General features: G+C 37.9%; 1 protein-coding gene across 1 annotated transcript in view; it reads right to left on the bottom strand.

The window, feature by feature from the left end:
• Positions 1-2,591: 2,591 nt before the first annotated feature.
• Positions 2,592-10,397, bottom strand: part of sez6b (seizure related 6 homolog b) — a gene marked incomplete in the record, with an annotated part of 173,318 nt that continues 165,512 nt past the window's right edge. Inside the window, 5 exon segments of the mRNA XM_035680353.1 lie at positions 2,592-2,611; positions 2,704-2,837; positions 4,365-4,473; positions 4,966-5,001; positions 8,007-8,201. Coding sequence (XP_035536246.1) covers positions 2,592-2,611; positions 2,704-2,837; positions 4,365-4,473; positions 4,966-5,001; positions 8,007-8,201 — 494 coding nt within the window.

Genomic DNA, 10,397 nt, shown 5'->3' with positions numbered 1-10,397 from the left:
AGATTACGATATAATTGTTGAGGAATAAAAAATCCTATTGACTGCCAATTATATCGACTATTTAGTAAGAAAAAGAACAAAAACAGTATATGCATAATAATTTGGAACACAGTGTAGACAAATGTTAAGATAGCCCCATCCTCCTCCTCCTCCTCCTCCTCCTCCTCATGGCACTTGCAGTCGCCTCTCAGCTCAGCAGCTTCCACTTCTGCTTCTCAATAAAATATACGGACGGTAGCTGCTAATACTGCCTGCTCCATATGTGATGTTAAAATGTACCATAATTTTGTATTCTCATTTTTATCACTAGATTACACTATTTATTAATATAGTGTATATATTGTATGTTTCATTTGATTTCTTTACTACTACATTTCCCTGTACTGCTGCAACAATTTGAATTTCCCCCAAATCAATAAGGATTCTTCTGATCTTATTTTACAATAATACTGGAAAATATTACACTGAGTGGAAGAGGTAATGTTGATTTACATTTGTAATAAACTATTTTCATTCAGCAGTAGCTCAGGCTGTAATGTTGTGATTAGTCTCCACAGCGCTGTCAGAGAGTTGTGATCGAAGACCTATGTTTGAACATATCCAGTGTGAACAGTCGGCATACTTAATTATTCATGTTGTAGTCAGTATGCAGTATGTACTGATTGAGTATGTAGTGGACAGTATGTTAGTCTCTGAATTTGAACACAGCCTGTATGTTTGGACAGCTCTCAGTACTTCAAGCTACACTAGCATGCACTAGCAGCACAGCACGATACACCAGTGTCACATCGTAGGTCACAACAGAGACATCCTGACGAGGCCTGGGGAATGGGCACTGTGAATGTACATCAATCACTAACTTTCAAGTTTCTATAGGGTGTGCTATAAATTGCTGCAGTACAACACACTGTACATATGACAGGTGTTCTTTTTTCTAGAAAACACACAATAACACGTCTCAAAGCGGCTGCCTTGAATTTTCTAAAATTCAAATGAAAGGATAAGGATAATGTTATTCGGAATTTTTTCTACTGTCAATTCCCATAAACAAACTAAAACCAACAATGTGTTACTCCACCTCCACTTACTTTCTGACTTCCCTATTTTCAGCCCCAAGCTCATTAGTTCCTCCTAGAGACCTAAATCTTAAAAAACAACTCAGAAACATATAATTTTTAAAATGTTCAGTCATTTCCTGAACAGCTGGTTACTGTAGTTATTAGTTAAAATTATTTAAATAAGAGTTTGTAGTGGACTATTTTCAGTGGTGGATTAATCCACATTTGCTGCTCTTGTGAGTATTTCTGGTAGCAGGACGGTGTGTGTGGGATTAAGTCAAAATAGACTACAGTGTGTGTGTTCGTGGTGATGAAGGAACTGGATGTTTTCAATCGTTTTTGGACAACAATGGAGCTCTACAGCACAGAGGAAGGAGATGTATCGGGCTTTGATAGGCACACAGTACTTGTTAGACCATAAAATGAGAATATTGCCAGACATATGCTGCATTCACATTGATTCAGGCAGACGGCAGATGTCTAACACCCTCTGGACAGCACAGGAAAAACAAACGGTTCGACGGAATGGCAGAACAGCAAACCAAAACAGTGTATTGTTTACAAAGAATAGAATAAAATATACCAAATACAATTATTTTGTGTATATTATTTTGTGTAATTTATTCATTATTAGCATCTCATTGTCCAGATAGAGGAATGCAAAAAGTTAAAATATTTGAACTTAGCCATTGAAACCTCAGAAACAGCCTCACCTAATTTACCGTCCTGCTCTTAACACCAAAATGATATCCAGTTTGCCGCGTATGTCTGTCTAAGTCCATGTGAAGCAGCATTAGCTTTATCCTTAACCCATGACACTGACATGTCTCAGTATTCAGGATATGACTAACTCACCTCATTGTTCTTCAAGTTCGCCAGCATGGAAGAAGAAGAAAAATAATAATTGAACACAAAGAAATATTGACCAACCGATCGTTGATGTTGGCCGTTGGGAGAGCAGTAGGGGTGTATCTAGATACGTGGGATACGTCACGATGCATTTTAATATGGATCAATTCAGTAGATTTAATGCAATCTGATACAGTTCTTAACATTGGCTTAATGTGGACATTTATTTTCCATTCTTAATAAAATAAGCCAATTCTATAAAAGTGACATTGCTCACCTTCAAATACATATATTTTATAAAATACCAGGGAATCACAAGTATTTTTTTCTTATGGCGCTGGAAAAAAAATGGAAGACACAGACAAAAAGTGTCCAACTTTCCTTTCTTCTTATAGAATCCAAATGTCTTCCAAACTTCATTTTAGATTTGATTGTGCACTGTAAATCCTGTCTGCATTGTTGGCGGGCCACATTACTCTTGTTGCTCTTATTGTGAGACCCTGACGTTAACCTTTTACCTTTCATGAGAGTAGACGCTGTTAGTAGCAAAGCTTCAGTCAACCTATTCATAAGTTTAAAATCAGACCATCAACTAGTTCATGGTACTTCCTTTCAGGGGTCTGTGTACAGATGTAGTCACATTTATAATGTTAAAACTGATTTGTGACTCATATCAGTAAATCTCTACAGCCAACAGGAGAAACCTGTAAATGGACAAAGAGCATGGTGCCTCAGAGTGATGCAGCAGACAGAAGACACCAGGCCCAGTTGAATACACACACATGCAAATGTTTGCCAGCCGTTTCAAAGTCTGATGTATGCTGACTCACCGCTGTCTCAGAAACAGAGCTGTCAATCGTAGACTCTCCAGTGATGTTTTCATATGGTAAGTTGGAGGACAGGGAGAGCCGTAGTGGCTTCCTCTGAACCCTGAGCAGAGACAGAGAACACATTCATGAAAAAGAAGAGAAAATGTATGTTTTACAATGCTGTGTATCACAGGAAGACAACAGCCTGGAATAATGGCAGCTCTTTTTGATGTCTGAGTCATACAACATGTTCCGGTTGGCTCACACTTTTATTTTTCATCATTGTGTGCTGAAATCCTTGATCCTAATCCTGTGACAGCTATTTTTAAAAGGCAGTTAGTCCTTTTGGCTAAATATAGTTACATTTGCCTCTATTTCAGTTCATCTCCTTCAGACAGAACCTGTTTGAACCCCCTCTTTTGTCCAAGAGATCAGAAAATAATGTTACTAAATGCACCATGCAGGAGTCTCAAGATACATTCAGAACACCGTGGTGTCTATTTATTCAATACTTTCAAAACTATTTTTCTCTGAAGGGGCTATGGCATTATATTGATAAAACTATGTTTCTCATCCTTAAACATATTTCTGCACCTGCTTTAATGAGTTTTTGTCTTAAGTCTAAGGTCAGACCGTGGGCTAATGTGGCTCAAATCCAAGGTCTTCTCTTTCTCTTACATTTCACAGAAATCTGTTTTTAATTACAATGTGAAGTGAAAAAAAGTGTTCCAGAATCAGTCCTAAATCTGACACATATCTGATATGCAGTAGTCTGGACACAGAATTTATGAAACTTGATCATGATTCAGTGCTGGCAGTCCAGCTTGTACAACACGGGCAGTGCTAATAAGGAGAGTTTTGGGCCAGCGGTGATGGAGGTGTTGTGGAGGTGGATGGCGTACTGAAGGGTCTGACCTCATTAGTATTTGAAGTGAACTTACTTATAGTTAAATTCATTTTGCATACCTTACTGCAATTTGCATACTTGTGTGCTTAAAAAGACATACTTGGTTACTTTTGATTAGCAGTGTATTGATTGGTCTCCATTTCCAATCAATCAATCTACAAGTGATACATTCATCACTGACTGTGTTATATCAGTGATAAAAGAGCCTCTTCTTTTCACTGCCCAAGTCGAGTAGGTACCCCTCTAGCAATGTTTCTACACCAACAAATCACATCTTTTCCTAAACCCAAGTAATTTTTGTATCTAAACCAGGGGTTGGCAACCTTTACTATCAGACTTTCAACTTGGAGCCAGTTCAGTTTCGACACACACAAAATGGAAAAACTATATTTATTTTATAAATTATATTATTATTAATTATATAATTTATATATTTGTGTATAGGCTACACATTTTTACAATTGGAAAATGTAAGAATTCCTTTGGCTTTCATTTAACAATGATAAAATGAAAATTGAAAGGTAAAAAAATAACAGCTATTCATTTCCATATACTTTTTGTGAAAGCCACAGTGAGCCACTGGAGAAGGGCTAAAGAGCCACAGGTTGCAGACCTCTGGTCTAAACCTAAAAACTGCTACCATCAGCAAGTTTGGCAAGACATGCCATTACACTGGAGTACCTACAGCGTCATAGTCTATAGGGCACTGACTGACTGACATAGCTGGTCAGTCTAACCTACTTTGAGAAGTAGAGGTAGATCCCAACGATAAGGATGAGGAGGAGGATGACAGGGATGAAGACAGCGAACGCTACTTGGGCCCCCTCCATTCTGAGGTCTGCAGCAGCTACTGTTAGAGAAAGACATTGTTTATTGTTAGTTATATCATTCCTTTTGTTTTGAACAAAGGATCTGTATATTATATATTATTATATATATGTATGGGTGCATCATGTTTACCCTGAGCAGAATATAACTAAAAACAAACCAATTAGCTGACTTTAAATGGGAACAATAAATGAAGGTTGTTTTTTTGTAATTGCTCAGTCCGTCCAGGAAGTTGCAATGCAACTATTTGTGCCATTTTTACTGTCTTTTACAATTTCTTTGCAAAATGCCAACAAACATCACAATATGCATTGCTGCCATGAAATCAGACATCTTAAACTGCAACAATCCCCCCAAAACCCTCAACCTAATCCTGGAGGGACTGATACTGAAAACCTGACACTGGGGAAACTTTCTGGAAGTTTTCTTTCACAGGAAGTACTGCTAGCACAAATATTCAGCAGAATCTTCTATGCTCATGCAGGCTGAAGGTGTGCAGGTAAAATGAACTTACCATTTAATCTGTGCTCATCATACTCCACTGGGTGGGCTGAGGAGAACACAGTGGTAATGTTAAACATCTGGAAAAGGGCTTAATGAATTAAACAAACATAAATAGAAAGTAAGTAAACAATGCTTTGTTCAAAATATTTACAGACTAATTCTGTCTGACCTGTTTGCGCTGATTAAAATTCAAATTGATTGAAAGTCTTCATGTCCTTATTGTTTTTAATGACACGATTAACCACAACAGGAATATAATCTCATTCCTGAGTGCACAATGGGACATTTTGAGCACAGGAAAATATTTTTTTTAATAAAGATCAGAGTCCTCTCTCTTTTTAAGAAATTGTTTTCCAGGACCTTTCCAGGACATTTTCCAGGATTTGTTCTTGACAACAAAGAAAAGCACTTGCTCACAAATGGTAGTCAGCCATAATTCCTTAGCCCTATCGCTTTCCGTGGCATACTTGGCCATACAGCCGATTTCTGCTTTCTGTATTGAGTACAGTTTGTCTCTGAACTGTAACATTTATGTGGCCACAGCACAAGCTAAAATAAATAATCAATCAATTTCAAGGACAACAAATATTATTTACAGGATATCTGACCACTTGAATCCATTTCTAGGTGTTCAAGACATCTGTCAATGAACAAACAAATTCATGTAAAATTACAGAACAAATTTGTTTATCTGGCACAGGGGTTAGCAACCCTTACTATCAAAGAAGCCATTTTAATAAAAGTGCCAAAATAAATCGCAACACATAGTTCAGCATACAATTTAACGAGTCCACAAATATCTGTATCTGTGTATGTATCTGCTCCACGAACTGAATTATCTTTATTTGTATCTGTACTCAGATTACTTAACCAGGTGGGGCTAACCAGACGTTTTTAAGTTAGAAATTGATATGGGTTAATCAAAAGATGCTATATTTATTCGAAAACTGTTTACAGAAAACCCTCAGAATTGAGCTTTGATGTTTCCAATCACAGGTAGGTAGGTTGAGTACTAGGTAGGCCTATGTGACCAATAGTATGCTGCACAAATAATGTGGGTGTGGTTTACCTTACCTCTCCCAGTGCTTCCCTACTGCCCTAGTAACCAATGATATCCAGCTGATTGGTATGAGCTATTGCAGTGTTTGTGCCACACTGCAGCTCTCTGTGAGAGCACACAGGGCAGAGGTGCTGAGAGAGCATAGGTAGACCCTGTGGGCGAGTGTCCACGGGTTCGCCAAGGACATTGAGAAGAGGACAAATGAGCAAAACTGAGTAAAAGACGCTACCATAGTATGCTTATGTACATTTCCCCCCGGGGAATTTTTTGGATTTCTGATTCTGATAATCTGATATTAGCAAACACGTACATTTTTGTATTTTCTTTGCATGACTTTAATTTGTCTACAAAATATAATTGATGTGCTTGCAAAAAAATCTTGTTTTGTGCTCAATATGTTCCACCACACGCTCAGGAATGAGGCAGGAATATAAGTGTCAGTTCATTACTTTGGGATGCAGAGCAGCTGGGCTCTCAGAGGAATCCAAAAGCACATTACAAACACACATCTCCGCCCTGACAGGTAGCTCCTCCAGTCTGGCTATTTGTGTAATGTGTCCTTACAGCACTCTGTCTCCCTGAGGTGCTTTGATCAGGGTGCAGGCTCAAACTAAAGGCCACTCTGCTGTTATTTCAGCCTCCAGACTGGAACAACCTTCTTCAAAGTGTCAGGACAACAAAATCCAGAGTCATTTAAAACAAACAAAAAACACTTTTCCTCCCCAGCTATCAGTGTGACTGATGGGTTTTTGCTGCCTTTTTGAAACACGCTCGCTCTTCTTTGTGCAGCTTGTTTCTTGTTTTGTTCAATTGTCTTTCAAACTGTCACAGTCTCCTGGTGGAGACTAAATAATAGAGAATATACAGAGCTGTGTCAAAACACCTGATTGTCATGTCTTTTGTATGATGGCATCTTTGAGACGGATCATGTCTACTTCCTGCAAAATGTTTCTTTCCAGCACACGTTGACGTATTAACCAAATAAAAATAACTCTCACACAACTCATACACAAAACCAGAAATTACAACAAAATAACATACAAACAACCTAAAAGAAATAAAGTTTAAAAGACTCAGAAAAGATCTTGGATTTCTAAAACAAAAGGCAGCAAATTAGGCAGGGATTTATAGGTTTTAATTTTGTGAATATAAAATAGTGCCATCACAATATAAAAATATACTATTCTCGACATAACGAAAGGAATGCATTAAACCATATCAATGAATACAGATGATTCAAATCAACCAATAAAATGTAACATGTTACAAATGTTACATTTTCGTTTATTTTAATTATAAAACATTTTTGTTTGCTGTTGTTGCATTTTAGTTTCAATCGACACTATGGAAAAAAGTAAAGGCCAAAATGGTTTGAATCTCATAAGCAAGTAAATATCTTAATTCAACCACTACCGGTTGCGAACAATTCAACAGTAACAACGTTAAGTATTTCAATTCAGTTGCTTATAAAATTTGATTGCAACACTTTTATTTCATGAAACTGACAGACAGGACTTTCATGAAACACTCTTCAGCCAATTATATGACTCATAAATGTGAGTTAAGCTATAAAAAAGTATTAAATTATTCAACAATTTATTGGCACATTTACGTTTTTGTATTTATTATTTTGTTATTTAACATTAATCCTACCTACTGGGGTACATGCAGACCCCTGAAACATTCTTTCTGTCATATTCCACAGCTTTATTCTATCATTTCCATTTTTCATGACTTTGTCAATCAATACTAATGTTTTTTCCGATCACATTAATAATGTTTTGAGAAGTAGATTTTGCTATGATGGTTGTTTCTTAGTCAGTGGGTAGTCCTTGTATGTTAAATATGTTGGATGAAGGATGAGATGATTTCATTTAGTTTTGTAATTTTCTATTGTCCTATCGTCTTAAATCAGATTTCATTTTCAAGAAGCAGACTTTCAAGCACTCTGCTGTGAATAACTGATTGACCATCAGGCTGCAGTTCCTCACCTTTGCAGACAGGTGGCAGCCCACTCCACTGGGAAGGGTGTCCAGGGACACAGTGGAGAACGGGCTCGCCCAGCAGCTGGTGGCCCACCAGGCAGGAGTAGTGGAGGGTCTCTCCGGCCTGGAAGTGGAGCTTGTTGGAGCTGGGGATCCCGTAGGTGGGGGTTCCTGGGTGACTACAGGGCTCGAAGGTCTCAGCTGGAGGTTAAAGAGGGAGAAACAGTTCAGATTGACTCTGTAAGAAATGTAATCTATGACAGAGAGGATAATGTTCTATTAATATTTCTTGACATTTTTGGCATCAGTGGAGGATGGTACTGTCCAGATTGCCATGCCATTGCCAAGTATGGATATTTATGATCCACTGAGAGTAGCCTCAACAGCATCACCATCAAGCTAAAAAATGTCTACTTGTACACATAATTTCAAACACTGTGGTTGTATATGACATATTGAAAACTGGTGGAAAAACTCCTGAAAACCTGAATTTAGAAAATATATGTGATTGTGGACAAACTCTGAATATGTTAAAAAAATGTGAGCGGGAGGTTAGATAAAGACTGAGGAGAAAGACGTTCTGCAAACATCTGTCCACAGACTCAAATCAGAACCCTGTGAACTCCCCTCACTGTTACTTCATACGTGTCATACAGGGTGTGGGGTTAATGCACACACACACACACACACACACACTTACCAGTACTTCTTTTGAAAGCAGGGACAAAAATGTTACTACTTAATTGTGTGTGTGCCACCTCCGCTAATCAATGTCTGCATGCAGTGGGTGTCGTTGCCTGTTTTGTTGAAAATTGTCAGTGGCAGCATCTGCCATCTTGCTGTCTGACAACCTGACAAGCACTTTGTGTGAAGCACACTGAGCTACCCTGTCTCATAGAAATTACGTTTGTATATTACTAAATTGTTTTCATCACAACGTAATTCGCAAAATGGATTATGCTCAAAGACAATGTATTTTAAAACACTATATTTATGTAATGCAGTGGTGTTGCAAGGAGTTAGTTGGGGTGGGCGTACAAAGTGCAGGACTGTCACACCACTGTGCAGGGTTCATGTCCAGACTCCTGCATTAAAAACACTGTTTTAATTTAATAATTGGTTTAACAGTTAAGAACATTAGAAAACAGGGTTTGGCTGAAAAGTTTAAGAACTACATACAGGCAGCCCAGTTTCCAATGCACTCTATGATTTTCTCCCATTTTCTCTTATTGTATGACTTCATGGGCTCAAGCATCACCAGCTACAATCACACACTGAAAAAAATGGACAATGGCCGGTCTGCCACCGTCACATACTAAAAAGATACAATCTACTGTTAGAGATTTACTCATTTTAATTTTTTTTTATTAGTTGTCAGACAACTCTTTCCAGATATATCCAAAGAAAAGACATTAAGAGAGGTGATAGGACCATGGTGAATGGCAATTTGAAATACCACATTATAGATCTAAATTTGGAAAATTTAAAGTAGCAAAAGAAATAAATACTTGAATTATACATAAAAAAAGAAAATTTAAAGTAGCAATCGGACAAAAATTGAAGGTCAACATTTAGGATGATCTATTGGCAGAAATTGAATATAATATTCATAGGTATGTTTTCATCATTGTATAATCACTACTAGTATAACCACAGTTAGTCACCTTCCATGGAGTCCACCATATTGAAGAGTAGCAGTCCACTGTAGCCCAAAAGAGACAAACCAAACACTGGCACCTGATAGGGTAATTTGCATTTTTTTGCACATTTCTCTGCCACCATAGTTTCTCCTTCGCACTGGAAGGGTGAAGCAAGCAAAACGTGATCTGCAACTACATCACGAGATGGCACTAAAACCTAGTTCTTTAAGAGTTCTTTCAAAGAAGAACAGACTCAGGAGGTCTCAGTGAAGAACTTGATAAAAAAAAAAAAAAAAATTAGGCCAATTAAAGGTGTCTTTGTAAGGTCCAGGGCTAAGAGATTAGACTAAAAAAATAAAAAAATAATATTACAACCCATGTAATGGGTTCGACCAATCACAGCGCAGTAGCTACAGTACAGTGACCTTCGACCAATCACAGCGCAGTAGCTACAGTACAGTGACCTTCGACCAATCACAGCGCAGTAGCTACTGTACAGTGAGGCTAGTTCGTAGTAGAACGTGGAGAGCGGGAAGTGAGCAACTGTGGCAATGGCGGGCGTTAGCATGAACATGAACAAGGTGGATCAATTTTCTTTAATGTCTTTGGAGGAAAAATTGGAAGTGAAGAGATTGGGGACACATCATCCAAATGATGTGCAAATAACACAAAAGGACAAATGACAAAATCGTAACTTTTGTGTTACGTGGTTATAGGGAAAGGACTGGCTAACGCAAGTGTAGCTAGGAATTCACTT

This window comes from Morone saxatilis, unplaced genomic scaffold (assembly GCF_004916995.1).
Source record: "Morone saxatilis isolate NCDOM2014 unplaced genomic scaffold, NCSU_SB_2.0 Contig8, whole genome shotgun sequence".
Classification (NCBI taxonomy): Eukaryota; Metazoa; Chordata; class Actinopteri; family Moronidae; genus Morone; species Morone saxatilis.
This window is presented reverse-complemented; position numbering and strand designations above follow the sequence as displayed.